Source organism: Hippocampus bargibanti, linkage group LG05 (genome assembly GCF_051943395.1).
Source record: "Hippocampus bargibanti isolate YZ-2025 linkage group LG05, ASM5194339v1, whole genome shotgun sequence".
In the NCBI taxonomy this organism is placed as follows: domain Eukaryota; kingdom Metazoa; phylum Chordata; class Actinopteri; order Syngnathiformes; family Syngnathidae; genus Hippocampus; species Hippocampus bargibanti.
Window position 1 is genome coordinate 8906185 of NC_142738.1, and position 18877 is coordinate 8925061.

General features: G+C 43.9%; 1 protein-coding gene and 45 non-coding genes across 47 annotated transcripts in view; 1 reads left to right on the plus strand and 45 right to left on the minus strand.

Annotated features, from left to right (window-relative positions):
- Positions 1-18877, plus strand: part of dapk2b (death associated protein kinase 2b) — a 38919-nt gene that overhangs the window by 12141 nt on the left and 7901 nt on the right. For both annotated transcript variants that reach the window (XM_088996222.1, XM_088996223.1), the window contains exons 4-7: positions 15008-15146; positions 16917-17046; positions 17125-17173; positions 17258-17284. In XM_088996222.1, the coding sequence (XP_088852348.1) occupies positions 15008-15146; positions 16917-17046; positions 17125-17173; positions 17258-17284 (345 nt within the window). The remainder of the gene's footprint in view (positions 1-15007; positions 15147-16916; positions 17047-17124; positions 17174-17257; positions 17285-18877) is intronic.
- trnar-acg (transfer RNA arginine (anticodon ACG)) lies at positions 914-986 on the minus strand. Its single transcript has one exon. It is a non-coding gene; the product is annotated as a tRNA-Arg (tRNA).
- Positions 1086-1157, minus strand: trnah-gug (transfer RNA histidin (anticodon GUG)). The gene has a single exon. It is a non-coding gene; the product is annotated as a tRNA-His (tRNA).
- trnah-gug (transfer RNA histidin (anticodon GUG)) lies at positions 1439-1510 on the minus strand. The gene has a single exon. It is a non-coding gene; the product is annotated as a tRNA-His (tRNA).
- On the minus strand, positions 1613-1685 carry trnar-acg (transfer RNA arginine (anticodon ACG)). The gene has a single exon. It is a non-coding gene; the product is annotated as a tRNA-Arg (tRNA).
- Positions 1792-1863, minus strand: trnah-gug (transfer RNA histidin (anticodon GUG)). The gene has a single exon. It is a non-coding gene; the product is annotated as a tRNA-His (tRNA).
- trnar-acg (transfer RNA arginine (anticodon ACG)) lies at positions 1966-2038 on the minus strand. Its single transcript has one exon. It is a non-coding gene; the product is annotated as a tRNA-Arg (tRNA).
- trnar-acg (transfer RNA arginine (anticodon ACG)) lies at positions 2672-2744 on the minus strand. The gene has a single exon. It is a non-coding gene; the product is annotated as a tRNA-Arg (tRNA).
- Positions 2851-2922, minus strand: trnah-gug (transfer RNA histidin (anticodon GUG)). Its single transcript has one exon. It is a non-coding gene; the product is annotated as a tRNA-His (tRNA).
- On the minus strand, positions 3025-3097 carry trnar-acg (transfer RNA arginine (anticodon ACG)). The gene has a single exon. It is a non-coding gene; the product is annotated as a tRNA-Arg (tRNA).
- Positions 3731-3803, minus strand: trnar-acg (transfer RNA arginine (anticodon ACG)). Its single transcript has one exon. It is a non-coding gene; the product is annotated as a tRNA-Arg (tRNA).
- trnar-acg (transfer RNA arginine (anticodon ACG)) lies at positions 4084-4156 on the minus strand. The gene has a single exon. It is a non-coding gene; the product is annotated as a tRNA-Arg (tRNA).
- Positions 4263-4334, minus strand: trnah-gug (transfer RNA histidin (anticodon GUG)). The gene has a single exon. It is a non-coding gene; the product is annotated as a tRNA-His (tRNA).
- trnar-acg (transfer RNA arginine (anticodon ACG)) lies at positions 4437-4509 on the minus strand. The gene has a single exon. It is a non-coding gene; the product is annotated as a tRNA-Arg (tRNA).
- On the minus strand, positions 4969-5040 carry trnah-gug (transfer RNA histidin (anticodon GUG)). Its single transcript has one exon. It is a non-coding gene; the product is annotated as a tRNA-His (tRNA).
- trnar-acg (transfer RNA arginine (anticodon ACG)) lies at positions 5143-5215 on the minus strand. The gene has a single exon. It is a non-coding gene; the product is annotated as a tRNA-Arg (tRNA).
- On the minus strand, positions 5322-5393 carry trnah-gug (transfer RNA histidin (anticodon GUG)). The gene has a single exon. It is a non-coding gene; the product is annotated as a tRNA-His (tRNA).
- Positions 6028-6099, minus strand: trnah-gug (transfer RNA histidin (anticodon GUG)). The gene has a single exon. It is a non-coding gene; the product is annotated as a tRNA-His (tRNA).
- On the minus strand, positions 6202-6274 carry trnar-acg (transfer RNA arginine (anticodon ACG)). The gene has a single exon. It is a non-coding gene; the product is annotated as a tRNA-Arg (tRNA).
- Positions 6381-6452, minus strand: trnah-gug (transfer RNA histidin (anticodon GUG)). The gene has a single exon. It is a non-coding gene; the product is annotated as a tRNA-His (tRNA).
- On the minus strand, positions 6555-6627 carry trnar-acg (transfer RNA arginine (anticodon ACG)). Its single transcript has one exon. It is a non-coding gene; the product is annotated as a tRNA-Arg (tRNA).
- On the minus strand, positions 6734-6805 carry trnah-gug (transfer RNA histidin (anticodon GUG)). Its single transcript has one exon. It is a non-coding gene; the product is annotated as a tRNA-His (tRNA).
- Positions 6908-6980, minus strand: trnar-acg (transfer RNA arginine (anticodon ACG)). Its single transcript has one exon. It is a non-coding gene; the product is annotated as a tRNA-Arg (tRNA).
- On the minus strand, positions 7261-7333 carry trnar-acg (transfer RNA arginine (anticodon ACG)). The gene has a single exon. It is a non-coding gene; the product is annotated as a tRNA-Arg (tRNA).
- Positions 7433-7504, minus strand: trnah-gug (transfer RNA histidin (anticodon GUG)). The gene has a single exon. It is a non-coding gene; the product is annotated as a tRNA-His (tRNA).
- Positions 7607-7679, minus strand: trnar-acg (transfer RNA arginine (anticodon ACG)). The gene has a single exon. It is a non-coding gene; the product is annotated as a tRNA-Arg (tRNA).
- Positions 7779-7850, minus strand: trnah-gug (transfer RNA histidin (anticodon GUG)). Its single transcript has one exon. It is a non-coding gene; the product is annotated as a tRNA-His (tRNA).
- Positions 8306-8378, minus strand: trnar-acg (transfer RNA arginine (anticodon ACG)). Its single transcript has one exon. It is a non-coding gene; the product is annotated as a tRNA-Arg (tRNA).
- trnah-gug (transfer RNA histidin (anticodon GUG)) lies at positions 8830-8901 on the minus strand. The gene has a single exon. It is a non-coding gene; the product is annotated as a tRNA-His (tRNA).
- trnar-acg (transfer RNA arginine (anticodon ACG)) lies at positions 9004-9076 on the minus strand. The gene has a single exon. It is a non-coding gene; the product is annotated as a tRNA-Arg (tRNA).
- On the minus strand, positions 9357-9429 carry trnar-acg (transfer RNA arginine (anticodon ACG)). The gene has a single exon. It is a non-coding gene; the product is annotated as a tRNA-Arg (tRNA).
- On the minus strand, positions 9536-9607 carry trnah-gug (transfer RNA histidin (anticodon GUG)). Its single transcript has one exon. It is a non-coding gene; the product is annotated as a tRNA-His (tRNA).
- On the minus strand, positions 9708-9780 carry trnar-acg (transfer RNA arginine (anticodon ACG)). Its single transcript has one exon. It is a non-coding gene; the product is annotated as a tRNA-Arg (tRNA).
- Positions 10061-10133, minus strand: trnar-acg (transfer RNA arginine (anticodon ACG)). Its single transcript has one exon. It is a non-coding gene; the product is annotated as a tRNA-Arg (tRNA).
- On the minus strand, positions 10414-10486 carry trnar-acg (transfer RNA arginine (anticodon ACG)). The gene has a single exon. It is a non-coding gene; the product is annotated as a tRNA-Arg (tRNA).
- On the minus strand, positions 10586-10657 carry trnah-gug (transfer RNA histidin (anticodon GUG)). The gene has a single exon. It is a non-coding gene; the product is annotated as a tRNA-His (tRNA).
- On the minus strand, positions 10939-11010 carry trnah-gug (transfer RNA histidin (anticodon GUG)). The gene has a single exon. It is a non-coding gene; the product is annotated as a tRNA-His (tRNA).
- trnar-acg (transfer RNA arginine (anticodon ACG)) lies at positions 11457-11529 on the minus strand. Its single transcript has one exon. It is a non-coding gene; the product is annotated as a tRNA-Arg (tRNA).
- Positions 11636-11707, minus strand: trnah-gug (transfer RNA histidin (anticodon GUG)). The gene has a single exon. It is a non-coding gene; the product is annotated as a tRNA-His (tRNA).
- On the minus strand, positions 11985-12056 carry trnah-gug (transfer RNA histidin (anticodon GUG)). The gene has a single exon. It is a non-coding gene; the product is annotated as a tRNA-His (tRNA).
- Positions 12338-12409, minus strand: trnah-gug (transfer RNA histidin (anticodon GUG)). The gene has a single exon. It is a non-coding gene; the product is annotated as a tRNA-His (tRNA).
- On the minus strand, positions 12856-12928 carry trnar-acg (transfer RNA arginine (anticodon ACG)). The gene has a single exon. It is a non-coding gene; the product is annotated as a tRNA-Arg (tRNA).
- Positions 13035-13106, minus strand: trnah-gug (transfer RNA histidin (anticodon GUG)). The gene has a single exon. It is a non-coding gene; the product is annotated as a tRNA-His (tRNA).
- On the minus strand, positions 13384-13455 carry trnah-gug (transfer RNA histidin (anticodon GUG)). Its single transcript has one exon. It is a non-coding gene; the product is annotated as a tRNA-His (tRNA).
- Positions 13737-13808, minus strand: trnah-gug (transfer RNA histidin (anticodon GUG)). Its single transcript has one exon. It is a non-coding gene; the product is annotated as a tRNA-His (tRNA).
- On the minus strand, positions 13911-13983 carry trnar-acg (transfer RNA arginine (anticodon ACG)). The gene has a single exon. It is a non-coding gene; the product is annotated as a tRNA-Arg (tRNA).

Below are 18877 nucleotides of genomic sequence, written 5' to 3' on the forward strand. Positions count from 1 at the left end.
ACAAAATTGATAAATATAGGATGCGCACCGGGGATGCTGTGACCCTGATTCGAACCGGGGTTGCTGCGGCCACAACACAGAGTACTAACCACTATACGATCACAGCCTGACAGAGTGTGAATCATCAATTTATGGTTCAATTTTACCAGTGGAGCAATGTCCATAACACCTTTGGAGCCAATTGCCAAAACACATGACAAACTTCATGCGAGCTAGCCAGGAGTCGAACGGAGAACGTCCTGATCTGTAGTCAGACGCGTTATCCAGTGCGCCACTAGGCCGGCGATGACCCAGCTATTATCTCTTTGTGGTCCTGTCCTCAGGAATCTTCCAGTCCTCAATCGTATCAAAAGACAAAATTGATAAATTTAGGATGCGCACTGGAGATGGTGTGACACAGATTCGAACATGGGTTGCTGCGGCCACAACACAGAGTACTAACCACTATACAATCATGGCCTGACCTAGTACTAGTCATCAATTTATGCTTTAATTTTACTAGTGGAGCAATGTTCACAACCACTTTGGAGCCAATTGCAAAAATACATGTCAAACTTCATGCGAGGTAGCCAGGAGTCGAACCAAGAATCTCCTGATCCGTAGTCAGGCGCGTTATCCATTGCGCCACTAGCCCCACTATAAGCTATTATTATCTCTTTGTGGTCCTGTCCTCAGAAATCTTTGGGTCCTCAATCATGCCAAAAGACAAAATTGATAAATATAGGATGCGCACCGGAGATGCTGTGACCCGGATTCGAACCGGGGTTGCTGCAGCCACAACACAGAGTACTAACCACTATACGATCACAGCCTTAGAGAGTATGAATCATCAATTTATGCTTCAATTATACCAGTGGAGCAATGTTCACAACAACTTTGGAGCCAACTGCAAAAACACATGTCAAACTTCATGCGAGCTAGCCAGGAGTCGAACCTAGAATCTCCTGATCCGTAGTCAGGCGCGTTATCCATTGCGCCACTAGCCCCACTATGACCTGTATATTATCTCTTTGTGGTCCTGTCCTCAGAAATCTTTGGGTCCTCAATCATGCCAAAAGTGATTAATATAGGATGCGCACCGGAGATGCTGTGACCCGGATTCGAACCGGGGTTGCTGCGGCCACAACACAGAGTACTCACCACTATACGATCACAGCCTGACAGAGTGTGAATCATCAATTTATGGTTCAATTTTACCAGTGGAGCAATGTCCACAACAACTTTGGAGCCACTTGCCAAAACACATGTCAAACTTCATGCAAGCTAGTCAGAAGTCGAACCTAGAATCTCTTCATCCGTAGTCAGACGCGTTATCCATTGCGCCACTAGCCCCACTATGACCTGGTTATTATCTCTTTGTGGTCTTGTCCTCAGGAATCTTACTGTCCTCAATCATGTCTAAGGACAAAATTGATAAATATAGGATGCGCACCGGAGATGCTGTGACCCGGATTCGAACCGGGGTTGCTGCGGCCACAACACAGAGTACTCACCACTATACGATCACAGCCTTAGAGAGTGTGAATCATCAATTTATGCTTCAATTTTACCAGTGGAGCAATGTTCACAACAACTTTGGAGCCAATTGCAAAAACAAATGTCAAACTTCATGCGAGCTAGCCAGGAGTCGAACCTAGAATCTCCTGATCCGTAGTCAGGCGCGTTATCCATTGCGCCACTAGCCCCACTACAACCTGTATATTATCTCTTTGTGGTCCTGTCCTCAGGAATCTTTGGGTCCTCAATCATGTCAAAAGACAAAATTGATAAATATAGGATGCGCACCGGAGATGCTGTGACCCGGATTCGAACCGGGGTTGCTGCGGCCACAACACAGAGTACTCACCACTATACGATCACAGCCTTAGAGAGTGTGAATCATCAATTTATGCTTCAATTATACCAGTGGAGCAATGTTCACAACAACTTTGGAGCCAACTGCAAAAACACATGTAAAACTTCATGCGAGCTAGCCAGGAGTTGAACCTAGAATCTCCTGATCCGTAGTCAGGCGCGTTATCCATTGCGCCACTAGCCCCACTATGACCTGTGTATTATCTCTTTGTGGTCCTGTCCTCAGAAATCTTTGGGTCCTCATCCATGTCAAAAGACAAAATTGATAAATTTAGGATGCCCACCGGAGATGCTGTGACCCGGATTCGAACCTGGGTTGCTGCGGACACAACACAGAGTACTAACCACTATACGATCACAGCCTGACAGAGTGTGAATCATCAATTTATGGTTCAATTTTACCAGTGGAGCAATGTCCACAACAACTTTGGAGCCACTTGCCAAAACACATGTCAAACTTCATGCGAGCTCGCCAGGAGTCGAACCTAGAATCTCCTGATCCGTAGTCAGGTGCATTATCCATTGCGCCACTAGCCCCACTATGACCCAGTTATTATCTCTTTGTGGTCTTGTCCTCAGGAATCTTCCTGTCCTCAATAATGTCTAAGGACAAAATAGATACATTTAGGATGCCCACTGGAGATGCTGTGACCCGGATTCGAACCGGGGTTGGTGTGGTCACAACACAGAGTACTAACCACTATACGATCACAGCCTGACAGAGTATTAATCATCAATTTTTGCTTCAATTTTACCGGTGGAGCAATGTTCACAACCACTTTGGAGCCAATTGCAAAAATACATGTCAAACTTCATGCGAGCTAGCCAGGAGTCGAACCTAGAATCTCCTGATCCGTAGTCAGACGCGTTATCCATTGCGCCACTAGCCCCACTATGAAATGTATATTATCTCTTTGTGGTCCTGTCTTCAGGAATCTTTGGGTCCTCAATAATGTCAAAAGACAAAATTGATAAATATAGGATGCACACCGGAGATGCTGTGACCCGGATTCGAACCGGGGTTGCTGCGGCCACAACACAGAGTACTAACCACTATACGATCACAGCCTTAGAGAGTGTGAATCATCAATTTATGCTTCAATTATACCAGTGGAGCAATGTTCACAACAACTTTGGAGCCAACTGCAAAAACAAATGTCAAACTTCATGCGAGCTAGCCAGGAGTCGAACCTAGAATCTCCTGATCCGTAGTCAGGCGCGTTATCCATTGCGCCACTAGCCCCACTATGACCTGTATATTGTCTCTTTGTGGTCCTGTCCTCAGAAATCTTTGGGTCCTCATCCATGTCAAAAGACAAAATTGATAAATATAGGATGCGCGCCGGAGATGCTGTGACCCAGATTCGAACCGGGGTTGCTGCGGCCACAACACAGAGTACTAACCACTATACGATCACAGCCTGACAGAGTGTGAATCATCAATTTATGGTTCAATTTTACCAGTGGAGCAATGTCCACAACAACTTTGGAGCCACTTGCCAAAACACATGTCAAACTTCATGCGAGCTCGCCAGGAGTCGAACCTAGAATCTCCTGATCCGTAGTCAGGTGCGTTATCCATTGGGCCACTAGCCCCACTATGACCCAGTTATTATCTCTTTGTGGTCTTGTCCTCAGGAATCTTCCTGTCCTCAATAATGTCTAAGGACAAAATAGATTCATTTAGGATGCCCACTGGAGATGCTGTGACCCGGATTCGAACCGGGGTTGGTGTGGTCACAACACAGAGTACTAACCACTATACGATCACAGCCCGACAGAGTATTAATCATCAATTTTTGCTTCAATTTTACCGGTGGAGCAATGTTCACAACCACTTTGGAGCCAAATGCAAAAATACATGTCAAACTTCATGCGAGCTAGCTATGAGTCGAACCTAGAATCTCCTGATCCGTAGTCAGACGCGTTATCCATTGCGCCACTAGCCCCACTATGAAATGTATATTATCTCTTTGTGGTCCTGTCTTCAGGAATCTTTGGGTCCTCAATCATGTCAAAAGACAAAATTGATAAATATAGTATGCACACCGGAGATGCTGTGACCCGGATTCGAACCGGGGTTGCTGGGGCCACAACACAGAGTACTAACCACTATACGATCACAGCCTTAGCGAGGGTGAATCATCAATTTATGCTTCAATTTTACCAGTGGAGCAATGTTCACAACAACTTTGGAGCCAATTGCAAAAACAAATGTCAAACTTCATGCGAGCTAGCCAGGAGTCGAACCTAGAATCTCCTGATCCGTAGTCAGGCGCGTTATCCATTGCGCCACTAGCCCCACTATGACCTGTATATTATCTCTTTGTGGTCCTGTCCTCAGAAATCTTTGGGTCCTCATCCATGTCAAAAGACAAAATTGATAAATTTAGGATGCCCACCGGAGATGCTGTGACCCGGATTCGAACCGGGGTTGCTGCGGCCACAACACAGAGTACTAACCACTATACGATCACAGCCTGACAGAGTGTGAATCATCAATTTATGGTTCAATTTTACCAGTGGAGCAATGTCCACAACAACTTTGGAGCCACTTGCCAAAACACATGTCAAACTTCATGCGAGCTCGCCAGGAGTCGAACCTAGAATCTCCTGATCCGTAGTCAGGTGCGTTATCCATTGCGCCACTAGCCCCACTATGACCCAGTTATTATCTCTTTGTGGTCTTGTCCTCAGGAATCTTCCTGTCCTCAATAATGTCTAAGGACAAAATAGATACATTTAGGATGCCCACTGGAGATGCTGTGACCCAGATTCGAACCGGGGTTGGTGTGGTCACAACACAGAGTACTAACCACTATACGATCACAGCCTGACAGAGTATTAATCATCAATTTTTGCTTCAATTTTACCGGTGGAGCAATGTTCACAACCACTTTGGAGCCAATTGCAAAAATACATGTCAAACTTCATGCGAGCTAGCCAGGAGTCGAACCTAGAATCTCCTGATCCGTAGTCAGACGCGTTATCCATTGCGCCACTGGCCCCACTATGAAATGTATATTATCTCTTTGTGGTCCTGTCTTCAGGAATCTTTGGGTCCTCAATCATGTCAAAAGACAAAATTGATAAATATAGGATGCACACCGGAGATGCTGTGACCCGGATTCGAACCGGGGTTGCTGCGGCCACAACACAGAGTACTCACCACTATACGATCACAGCCTGACAGAGTGTGAATCATCAATTTATGCTTCAATTATACCAGTGGAGCAATGTTCACAACAACTTTGGAGCCAACTGCAAAAACACATGTAAAACTTCATGCGAGCTAGCCAGGAGTCGAACCTAGAATCTCCTGACCCGTAGTCAGGCGCGTTATCCATTGCGCCACTAGCCCCACTATGACCTGTATATTATCTCTTTGTGGTCCTGTCCTCAGAAATCTTTGGGTCCTCATCCATGTCAAAAGACAAAATTGATAAATTTAGGATGCCCACCGGAGATGCTGTGACCCGGATTCGAACCGGGGTTGCTGCGGCCACAACACAGAGTACTAACCACTATACGATCACAGCCTGACAGAGTGTGAATCATCAATTTATGGTTCAATTTTACCAGTGGAGCAATGTCCACAACAACTTTGGAGCCACTTGCCAAAACACATGTCAAACTTCATGCGAGCTCGCCAGGAGTCGAACCTAGAATCTCCTGATCCGTAGTCAGGTGCGTTATCCATTGCGCCACTAGCGCCTCTATGACCCAGTTATTATCTCTTTGTGGTCTTGTCCTCAGGAATCTTCCTGTCCTCAATAATGTCTAAGGACAAAATAGATACATTTAGGATGCCCACTGGAGATGCTGTGACCCAGATTCGAACCGGGGTTGGTGTGGTCACAACACAGAGTACTAACCACTATACGATCACAGCCTGACAGAGTATTAATCATCAATTTTTGCTTCAATTTTACCGGTGGAGCAATGTTCACAACCACTTTGGAGCCAATTGCAAAAATACATGTCAAACTTCATGCGAGCTAGCCAGGAGTCGAACCTAGAATCTCCTGATCCGTAGTCAGACGCGTCATCCATTGCGCCACTGGCCCCACTATGAAATGTATATTATCTCTTTGTGGTCCTGTCTTCAGGAATCTTTGGGTCCTCAATCATGTCAAAAGACAAAATTGATAAATATAGGATGCACACCGGAGATGCTGTGACCCGGATTCGAACCGGGGTTGCTGCGGCCACAACACAGAGTACTAACCACTATACGATCACAGCCTTAGAGAGTGTGAATCATCAATTTATGCTTCAATTTTACCAGTGGAGCAATGTTCACAACAACTTTGGAGCCAATTGCAAAAACAAATGTCAAACTTCATGCGAGCTAGCCAGGAGTCGAACCTAGAATCTCCTGATCCGTAGTCAGGCGCGTTATCCATTGCGCCACTAGCCCCACTACGACCTGTATATTATCTCTTTGTGGTCCTGTCCTCAGGAATATTTGGGTCCTCAATCATGTCAAAAGACAAAATTGATAAATATAGGATGCGCACCGGAGATGCTGTGACCCGGATTCGAACCGGGGTTGCTGCGGCCACAACACAGAGTACTCACCACTATACGATCACAGCCTTAGAGATTGTGAATCATCAATTTATGCTTCAATTATACCAGTGGAGCAATGTTCACAACAACTTTGGAGCCAACTGCAAAAACACATGTAAAACTTCATGCGAGCTAGCCAGGAGTCGAACCTAGAATCTCCTGATCCGTAGTCAGGCGCGTTATCCATTGCGCCACTAGCCCCACTATGACCTGTATATTATCTCTTTGTGGTCCTGTCCTCAGAAATCTTTGGGTCCTCATCCATGTCAAAAGACAAAATTGATAAATTTAGGATGCCCACCGGAGATGCTGTGACCCGGATTCGAACCAGGGTTGCTGCGGCCACAACACAGAGTACTAACCACTATACGATCACAGCCTGACAGAGTGTGAATCATCAATTTATGGTTCAATTTTACCAGTGGAGCAATGTCCACAACAACTTTGGAGCCACTTGCCAAAACACATGTCAAACTTCATGCGAGCTCGCCAGGAGTCGAACCTAGAATCTCCTGATCCGTAGTCAGGTGCGTTATCCATTGCGCCACTAGCCCCACTATGACCCAGTTATTATCTCTTTGTGGTCTTGTCCTCAGGAATCTTCCTGTCCTCAATAATGTCTAAGGACAAAATAGATACATTTAGGATGCCCACTGGAGATGCTCTGACCCGGATTCGAACCGGGGTTGGTGTGGTCACAACACAGAGTACTAACCACTATACGATCACAGCCTGACAGAGTATTAATCATCAATTTTTGCTTCAATTTTACCGGTGGAGCAATGTTCACAACCACTTTGGAGCCAATTGCAAAAATACATGTCAAACTTCATGCGAGCTAGCCAGGAGTCGAACCTAGAATCTCCTGATCCGTAGTCAGGCGCATTATCCATTGCGCCACTAGCCCCACTATGACCTGTATATTATCTCTTTGTGGTCCTGTCCTCAGGAATCTTTGGGTCCTCAATCATGTCAAAATTGATAAATATAGGATGCGCACCGGAGATGCTGTGACCCGGATTCGAACCGGGGTTGCTGCGGCCACAACACAGAGTACTAACCACTATACGATCACAGCCTTAGAGAGTGTGAATCATCAATTTATGCTTCAATTATACCAGTGGAGCAATGTTCACAACAACTTTGGAGCCAACTGCAAAAACACATGTCAAACTTCATGCGAGCTAGCCAGGAGTCGAACCTAGAATCTCCTGATCCGTAGTCAGGCGCGTTATCCATTGCGCCACTAGCCCCACTATGACCTGTATATTATCTCTTTGTGGTCCTGTCCTCAGAAATCTTTGGGTCCTCAATCATGCCAAAAGTGATTAATATAGGATGCGCACCGGAGATGCTGTGACCCGGATTCGAACCGGGGTTGCTGCGGCCACAACACAGAGTACTCACCACTATACGATCACAGCCTGACAGAGTGTGAATCATCAATTTATGGTTCAATTTTACCAGTGGAGCAATGTCCACAACAACTTTGGAGCCACTTGCCAAAACACATGTCAAACTTCATGCAAGCTAGTCAGAAGTCGAACCTAGAATCTCTTCATCCGTAGTCAGACGCGTTATCCATTGCGCCACTGGCCCCACTATGAAATGTATATTATCTCTTTGTGGTCCTGTCTTCAGGAATCTTTGGGTCCTCAATCATGTCAAAAGACAAAATTGATAAATATAGGATGCGCACCGGAGATGCTGTGACCCGGATTCGAACTGGGGTTGCTGCGGCCACAACACAGAGTACTAACCACTATACGATCATAGCCTTAGAGAGTGTGAATCATCAATTTATGCTTCAATTATACCAGTGGAGCAATGTTCACAACAACTTTGGAGCCAACTGCAAAAACACATGTCAAACTTCATGCGAGCTAGCCAGGAGTCGAACCTAGAATCTCCTGATCCGTAGTCAGGCGCGTTATCCATTGCGCCACTAGCCCCACTATGACCTGTATATTATCTCTTTGTGGTCCTGTCCTCAGAAATCTTTGGGTCCTCAATCATGCCAAAAGTGATTAATATAGGATGCGCACCGGAGATGCTGTGACCCGCATTCGAACGGGGTTGCTGCGGCCACAACACAGAGTACTCACCACTATACGATCACAGCCTGACTGAGTGTGAATCATCAATTTATGGTTCAATTTTACCAGTGGAGCAATGTCCACAACAACTTTGGAGCCACTTGCCAAAACACATGTCAAACTTCATGCAAGCTAGTCAGAAGTCGAACCTAGAATCTCTTCATCCGTAGTCAGACGCGTTATCCATTGCGCCACTGGCCCCACTATGAAATGTATATTATCTCTTTGTGGTCCTGTCTTCAGGAATCTTTGGGTCCTCAATCATGTCAAAAGACAAAATTGATAAATATAGGATGCACACCGGAGATGCTGTGACCCGGATTCGAACCGGGGTTGCTGCGGCCACAACACAGAGTACTAACCACTATACGATCACAGCCTTAGAGAGTGTGAATCATCAATTTATGCTTCAATTTTACCAGTGGAGCAATATTCACAACAACTTTGGAGCCAATTGCAAAAACAAATGTCAAACTTCATGCGAGCTAGCCAGGAGTCGAACCTAGAATCTCCTGATCCGTAGTCAGGCGCGTTATCCATTGCGCCACTAGCCCCACTACGACCTGTATATTATCTCTTTGTGGTCCTGTCCTCAGGAATCTTTGGGTCCTCAATCATGTCAAAAGACAAAATCGATAAATATAGGATGCGCACCGGAGATGCTGTGACCCAGATTCGAACCGGGGTTGCTGCGGCCACAACACAGAGTACTCACCACTATACGATCACAGCCTTAGAGAGTGTGAATCATCAATTTATGCTTCAATTATACCAGTGGAGCAATGTTCACAACAACTTTGGAGCCAACTGCACAAACACATGTAAAACTTCATGCGAGCTAGCCAGGAGTCGAACCTAGAATCTCCTGATCCGTAGTCAGGCGCGTTATCCATTGCGCCACTAGCCCCACAATGACCTGTATATTATCTCTTTGTGGTCCTGTCCTCAGAAATCTTTGGGTCCTCATCCATGTCAAAAGACAAAATTGATAAATTTAGGATGCCCACCGGAGATGCTGTGACCCGGATTCGAACCGGGGTTGCTGCGGCCACAACACAGAGTACTAACCACTATACGATCACAGCCTGACAGAGTGTGAATCATCAATTTATGGTTCAATTTTACCAGTGGAGCAATGTCCACAACAACTTTGGAGCCACTTGCCAAAACACGTCAAACTTCATGCGAGCTCGCCAGGAGTCGAACCTAGAATCTCCTGATCCGTAGTCAGGTGCGTTATCCATTGCGCCACTAGCCCCACTATGACCCAGTTATTATCTCTTTGTGGTCTTGTCCTCAGGAATCTTCCTGTCCTCAATAATGTCTAAGGACAAAATAGATACATTTAGGATGCCCACTGGAGATGCTGTGACCCGGATTCGAACCGGTGTTGGTGTGGTCACAACACAGAGTACTAACCACTATACGATCACAGCCTGACAGAGTATTAATCATCAATTTTTGCTTCAATTTTACCGGTGGAGCAATGTTCACAACCACTTTGGAGCCAATTGCAAAAATACATGTCAAACTTCATGCGAGCTAGCCAGGAGTCGAACCTAGAATCTCCTGATCCGTAGTCAGGCGCGTTATCCATTGCGCCACTAGCCCCACTACAACCTGTATATTATCTCTTTGTGGTCCTGTCCTCAGGAATCTTTGGGTCCTCAATCATGTCAAAAGACAAAATTGATAAATATAGGATGCGCACCGGAGATGCTGTGACCCGGATTCGAACCGGGGTTGCTGCGGCCACAACACAGAGTACCAACCACTATACGATCACAGCCTTAGAGAGTGTGAATCATCAATTTATGCTTCAATTATACCAGTGGAGCAATGTTCACAACAACTTTGGAGCCAACTGCAAAAACACATGTCAAACTTCATGCGAGCTAGCCAGGAGTCGAACCTAGAATCTCCTGATCCGTAGTCAGGCGCGTTATCCATTGCGCCACTAGCCCCACTATGACCTGTATATTATCTCTTTGTGGTCCTGTCCTCAGAAATCTTTGGGTCCTCAATCATGCCAAAAGTGATTAATATAGGATGCGCACCGGAGATGCTGTGACCCGGATTCGAACCGGGGTTGCTGCGGCCACAACACAGAGTACTCACCACTATACGATCACAGCCTGACAGAGTGTGAATCATCAATTTATGGTTCAATTTTACCAGTGAAGCAATGTCCACAACAACTTTGGAGCCACTTGCCAAAACACATGTCAAACTTCATGCGAGCTAGTCAGAAGTCGAACCTAGAATCTCTTCATCCGTAGTCAGACGCTTTATCCATTGCGCCACTGGCCCCACTATGAAATGTATATTATCTCTTTGTGGTCCTGTCTTCAGGAATCTTTGGGTCCTCAATCATGTCAAAAGACAAAATTGATAAATATAGGATGCACACCGGAGATGCTGTGACCCGGATTCGAACCGGGGTTGCTGCGGCCACAACACAGAGTACTAACCACTATACGATCACAGCCTTAGAGAGTGTGAATCATCAATTTTTGCTTCAATTTTACCAGTGGAGCAATGTTCACAACAACTTTGGAGCCAATTGCAAAAACAAATGTCAAACTTCATGCGAGCTAGCCAGGAGTCGAACCTAGAATCTCCTGATCCGTAGTCAGGCGCGTTATCCATTGTGCCACTAGTCCCACTACGACCTGTATATTATCTCTTTGTGGTCCTGTCCTCAGGAATCTTTGGGTCCTCAATCATGTCAAAAGACAAAAATAGGATGCGCACCGGAGATGCTGTGACCCGTATTCGAACCGGGTTTGCTGCGGCCACAACACAGAGTACTCACCACTATACGATCACAGCCTTAGAGAGTGTGAATCATCAATTTATGCTTCAATTATACCAGTGGAGCAATGTTCACAACAACTTTGGAGCCAACTGCAAAAACACATGTAAAACTTCATGCGAGCTAGCCAGGAGTCGAACCTAGAATCTCCTGATCCGTAGTCAGGCGCGTTATCCATTGCGCCACTAGCCCCACTATGACCTGTATATTATCTCTTTGTGGTCCTGTCCTCAGAAATCTTTGGGTCCTCATCCATGTCAAAAGACAAAATTGATAAATTTAGGATGCCCACCGGAGATGCTGTGACCCGGATTCGAACCGGGGTTGCTGCGGCCACAACACAGAGTACTCACCACTATACGATCACAGCCTGACAGAGTGTGAATCATCAATTTATGGTTCAATTTTACCAGTGGAGCAATGTCCACAACAACTTTGGAGCCACTTGCCAAAACACATGTCAAACTTCATGCTAGTCAGAAGTCGAACCTAGAATCTCTTCATCCGTAGTCAGACGCGTTATCCATTGCGCCACTAGCCCCACTATGACCCAGTTATTATCTCTTTGTGGTCTTGTCCTCAGGAATCTTACTGTCCTCAATCATGTCGAAGGACAAAATAGATACATTTAGGATGCCCACTGGAGATGCTGTGACCCGGATTCGAACCGGGGTTGCTGCGGCCACAACACAGAGTACTAACCACTATACGATCACAGCCTTAGAGAGTATTAATCATCAATTTTTGCTTCAATTTTACCGGTGGAGCAATGTTCACAACCACTTTGGAGCCAATTGCAAAAATACATGTCAAACTTCATGCGAGCTAGCCAGGAGTCGAACCTAGAATCTCCTGATCCGTAGTCAGACACATTATCCATTGCGCCACTAGCCCCACTATGAAATGTATATTATCTCTTTGTGGTCCTGTCTTCAGGAATCTTTGGTTCCTCGATCATGTCAAAAGACAAAATTGATAAATATAGGATGTACACCGGAGATGCTGTGACCCGGATTCGAACCGGGGTTGCTGCGGCCACAACACAGAGTACTAACCACTATACGATCACAGCCTTAGAGAGTGTGAATCATCAATTTTTGCTTCAATTTTACCAGTGGAGCAATGTTCACAACAACTTTGGAGCCAATTGCAAAAACAAATGTCAAACTTCATGCGAGCTAGCCAGGAGTCGAACCTAGAATCTCCTGATCCGTAGTCAGGCGCGTTATCCATTGTGCCACTAGTCCCACTACGACCTGTATATTATCTCTTTGTGGTCCTGTCCTCAGGAATCTTTGGGTCCTCAATCATGTCAAAAGACAAAAATAGGATGCGCACCGGAGATGCTGTGACCCGTATTCGAACCGGGTTTGCTGCGGCCACAACACAGAGTACTCACCACTATACGATCACAGCCTTAGAGAGTGTGAATCATCAATTTATGCTTCAATTATACCAGTGGAGCAATGTTCACAACAACTTTGGAGCCAACTGCAAAAACACATGTAAAACTTCATGCGAGCTAGCCAGGAGTCGAACCTAGAATCTCCTGATCCGTAGTCAGGCGCGTTATCCATTGCGCCACTAGCCCCACTATGACCTGTATATTATCTCTTTGTGGTCCTGTCCTCAGAAATCTTTGGGTCCTCATCCATGTCAAAAGACAAAATTGATAAATTTAGGATGCCCACCGGAGATGCTGTGACCCGGATTCGAACCGGGGTTGCTGCGGCCACAACACAGAGTACTCACCACTATACGATCACAGCCTGACAGAGTGTGAATCATCAATTTATGGTTCAATTTTACCAGTGGAGCAATGTCCACAACAACTTTGGAGCCACTTGCCAAAACACATGTCAAACTTCATGCTAGTCAGAAGTCGAACCTAGAATCTCTTCATCCGTAGTCAGACGCGTTATCCATTGCGCCACTAGCCCCACTATGACCCAGTTATTATCTCTTTGTGGTCTTGTCCTCAGGAATCTTACTGTCCTCAATCATGTCGAAGGACAAAATAGATACATTTAGGATGCCCACTGGAGATGCTGTGACCCGGATTCGAACCGGGGTTGCTGCGGCCACAACACAGAGTACTAACCACTATACGATCACAGCCTTAGAGAGTATTAATCATCAATTTTTGCTTCAATTTTACCGGTGGAGCAATGTTCACAACCACTTTGGAGCCAATTGCAAAAATACATGTCAAACTTCATGCGAGCTAGCCAGGAGTCGAACCTAGAATCTCCTGATCCGTAGTCAGACACATTATCCATTGCGCCACTAGCCCCACTATGAAATGTATATTATCTCTTTGTGGTCCTGTCTTCAGGAATCTTTGGTTCCTCGATCATGTCAAAAGACAAAATTGATAAATATAGGATGTACACCGGAGATGCTGTGACCCGGATTCGAACCGGGGTTGCTGCGGCCACAACACAGAGTACTAACCACTATACGATCACAGCCTTAGAGAGTGTGAATCATCAATTTATGCTTCAATTTTACCAGTGGAGCAATGTTCACAACAACTTTGGAGCCAATTGCAAAAACAAATGTCAAACTTCATGCAAGCTAGCCAGGAGTCGAACCTAGAATCTCCTGATCCGTAGTCAGGCACGTTATCCATTGCGCCACTAGCCCCACTACGACCTGTATATTATCTCTTTGTGGTCCTGTCCTCAGGAATCTTTGGGTCCCCAATCATGTCAAAAGACAAAATTGATAAATATAGGATGCGCACCGGAGATGCTGTGACCTGGATTTGAACCGGGGTTGCTGCGGCCACAACACAGAGTACTCACCACTATACGATCACAGCCTGACACAGTATGAATCATCAATTTATGCTTTCATTTCACCGGTGGAGCAATGTTGACAACAAATTTTGAGCCAATTGCAAAAACACATGATGTTGAAAAAAACATCTCCTGATCCATAGTCAGGCGAGTTATCCATTGCGCCACTAGCCCCACTATAAACCGTACATTATCTCTTTGTGGTCCTGTCCTCAGGAATCTTTGGGTCCTCAACAATGTCAAAACACAAAATTGATAAATTTAGGATGTCCACCGGAGATGCTGTGACCCTGGTTCGAACCGGGGTTGCTGCGGCCACAACACAGAGACTTTTGAAATGTGCAGTTCTGTTATCACTGGTCTTCCAATACTGTACTTTGGGATTTTCAGTGTATGTTTGCCCAAAACTTGTCAGTTTGGTCAATGCGTTTCTGTGTTCTTGATTGTTGTTTGCTGTCATTCCTTTTCCCGTCTGCCTCAACAATGCTAATTTTGAATAGAGCCCACGGTAAAGAGGGGCCCCGTCTGCCTCCCTGGCAACGCGGAAGACCCGATGAGAAATTAACAGTGAATGCTCAGTTTCGCATCTGCCAACTTTTGTGAACCCCCTGACATGTGTCACAAATTCCGTTGTGGTTTCAATGTGCAATTTGCTAGCATGCTACTAGCTGCTGATAGGACAGTCTGTATGTGGAGCTTGTCATCAATCCTTAAAAAAAATAATTCTGCTGAAAGAAGTGCAATGTTATTACAGAAACAATCCCAGGCATTCTAATTGAGTGCATCACGATCCTGAGAACTGGCTCAGATAATGTTTGAAGGCTTGTTGCATGACTCACTGTGCTCGTCTGTTTCTGTGTTTGTGTCAGTGTTTCTGGTGGAGAGCTGTTCGACTTCCTGGCTCGCAAGGAGTCGCTTTGTGAAGAGGAGGCCACCCAGTTTATCAAACAGATACTGGATGGTGTCCAGTACTTTCACTCCAAGAGTATTGCACATTTTGACCTCAAGGTAAAACATCTTCACATATCTCATGTGTGTGTGTGTGTGTGTGTGTGTGTGTGTGTGTGTGTGTGTGTGTGTGTGTGTGTGTGTGTGTGTGTGTGTGTGTGTGCGTGTGTGTGCGTGTGTGTGTGTGTGTGTGTGTGTGTGCGTGTGTGTGTGTGTGTGTGTGTGTGTGTGTGTGTGTGTGTGTGGGTGGGTGGGTGGGTGGGTGGGTGGGGACAACTTGTGGTTGTATGTACACAAAAGCAGGCTCTCATGTCAAATATGGTTGACGGAATGCCTGTCAGGCTATTGTGACCCACGCTTCCTTCCTGTTTGCGGAGGCAGCTGTCCAGACTCTCAGATATAAACACCACAAGGTTATCACATCTGTTTCGAAGAGAAGCGTTGCCCACGCTACGTGGTGACCGTCACCGTCCTGTTATTCTGCAATTACAGCTTCTCACCTCCACATGCTTTTCTTTCCGTAGTTAATTATGGTATTATCCACACTATAAGGTGTTTCGGAGTATAAGATGGCCCTTTAATGAATGAATAAGTTTTTTTATATAAGGTGGTATCACATTATAAGGCGAATAGAATAGAAAGTACAATAATTTAAAGGACAACCGACGTCTCCAGACAAGTTGTGTCCATAATTTGTAAAATGGCTTCAAATGACTTCTACTGAGCGTATTTTAATAAGATTCCACCGCATATAGCTATATTTTACGTTTTAAGACTCGCGTGGAATATTCAGGAAGTCTTGTTTTTGAGTTGGTGACGAGTCCGTACGTGACGTCACTAAAGGAACGCACCTGACCGAAAAAAAGACGCATTGTCTGGGGACCTCGTGTTGCACCCAAAAGCCGCCAGAAGAGGGCGTCCAAGCTCCATATAATGAATTTATCAGCCTGTGGAAACGGAGGTGGCCACAGGAGGTCGCCATTTTGTGCCTCTTTTTCGTTGAGACATCTCCCCTCAATGTTGCCTCATAATGGCACGGAATAAATTATTTAATCAATTGCAAACATGTATGCTTTCCTCTTCAGAACTATTTGAATCATATGCATAACTGGATGTGTAATAAGAAAACATTCTCCGGATCTGAAGCCATTGTTTTGATTCTCCAGCAATGCAAGACGTCTTGGCGTGACGTCACGAACTGGGGGCGGGACTTTCTGAAAATGCTCAATTCGCAGCTCAATTTTTTTGCAGATTTTGGACACCTTAAGTCATTTTTATTGGTGTTTTGCATTTGAATAAAAATATCATATTGCGAGTTTTGGGCATTTTAGATCCTATAAAACGTTTTTCTGATGTCAGTTAAGAAACAAAAAAAGTGACGTCGGTTGTCCTTTAAGGTGCATTGAATTATAAGGTGCAGTTATTCTTTGAGAAAATTGAAAACTTTTAGGTGTGCCTTATAAGTAAGAATGACTTGCACTTGCCATTCTAATGTTGAAGCACATTTGATAAAATGGTGGAAAAGGTTGGAAGTGTTGGTATTTTTGATGAAAACGATTCAGGGGACTCCTGGTAAGCTCTTTGGCACACTCTGTCAAGGAAAAAGATGTAACCTTCAAGTTCATATTTCACGCACGTTGCAAGAATGATGCTATTGTATGTTTTATTTATTTACCATTACGTCATCATTCTGAAAGTAACCATTGCAATGCTTTTTTTAATGCTTGCAAAGGGCCTTTGGAGAAGGTATTTTGTGCTGTTATAAATACATATACACTATTATCAACACTGGAAAGTCGTGTCTTGACAACTACTTTTGTTTTTTTTTAGCCTGAAAACATAATGCTACTGGACAGGAACGTTCCTCTTCCCCGCATTAAAGTCATCGACTTTGGGTTAGCACACAAGATAGAAGACGGAGCAGATTTTAAAAACATTTTTGGAACCCCAGAGTTTGTCGGTGAGTGTTTTTATTCTCTGATGGCTGCTACCAAAAGAAAGTATGCTGATGTTTATTATGCGGTGGGTTTTTTTCCAGCTCCAGAGATAGTCAACTATGAGCCTCTGGGGTTGGAAGCAGATATGTGGTGAGTTCTGAATAATGCCACATGGCAACAAGGTAGACTTGTGGTTAGCATAATGTGATCTTTTTTTGTTCTGTTTTCTCACAGGAGCATTGGAGTCATCACATATATACTGTGAGTTGAGTAGGTTACACTTAAAAGTACAGTTGTACCTCTACTTACGGAATTAATTAGTGTTAAGTGGTGGTAACTAGAACATTTTGTAAGTGGAGAGACTATTTCAGTGCCCCAATCCATTCCAAGGCACCCACAAATTCAGACATAAATATTCTCTAAAGAATACAAATGCATCAAAACATGTAACAAATACATGACACAGTTAGATTCTTTACGCAAATAAATGAGAATTCTGCATTGTGCAAAAAATAAAGAAGAAAAACAATTCCAGTCATTAAACTTTTTTCTGTGTCCTCATCTTTTTTGCCCTCTTTAATAATAATACATTTCATTTATAAGCGCTTTTCAAAGCTCTCAAGGACACTTTACAATCACAAAAAAGCACATAAATAAAACCACAGTTAAAATAATACATAAAAACAGTCCATGGATTCTCAGAAGAGGTATTTGCTCGATGTTTTGTCAAGAAACTTTGCTTTTGTTGGCTTTTAACAATTCTTTGAAAATGTCCAAGGCAAATATCAACATGGTGAGCGATCTGCTGGATAATTCGGAATGCTTTATGACCCGAGGGGTGATTGGGGGCGATATATATATATATATATATATATATATATATATATATATATATATATATATATATATATATATATATATATATATATATATATATATATATATATTAGATGCTATAAAACGTTTATATATATATATATATATATATATATATATATATATATATATATATATATATATATATATATATATATATATATATATATATATATACACACAGTAAAGTCTCGTTATATCGATATCGGATATATCGATAGTCCCGGTTATATCGATACTATTTCTATGCGCGCACGGAGAAAATTACATGCAAACAGGGTCGGATATATCGATAGTCCCGGTTATATCGATATTTTTTCGGACTCCCTTGAATATCGATATAACGAGACTTTACTGTATATATATATATATATATATATATATATATATATATATATATATGTGTGTTCTGAGCGGTCGTTCGTAAGGTGAAAACTTAGCCTGTGACTGTAAAGTGACCTTATAAATGGAATTTATTATTATTATTATTATTATTATTATTATTATTATTATTATTAATTTGTTCGTAAGTTGCTTCAGTGCTATATTTTGTATGGAATGTATGTTTAATTCATACACTCAACGGGGAAGTATAAAGCACAGACGCTCTCACAGTCGTAAAACAAATTCACATCTATTGTAGTCTGACGACATATATCCTTTGGTCTTCAGTAAGCCATTACTGAAGTTACTGGCACACAATTACTGAATTAGCAGCCATTACTTTTGTTATGCATCGCCATTCGCCTCCTCCTCTGAGCCTCAACTGGGAAGAGGGACTTCCCCCCCACCCACATAGCATATCTGTCCCACCATTTTTCGACATACTGTACCCGCAAAAATGTTCGTATGTACCGTTATTCGTAACTCGAATGTTCGTAAATTGGGGAGCGTAGGTATGTTGCCTTCCGAAAACTCGAAAATACCAGTCACAACCATACTGTATTTTTAACTTTTGTATCTTGAAAGTTATTCCGT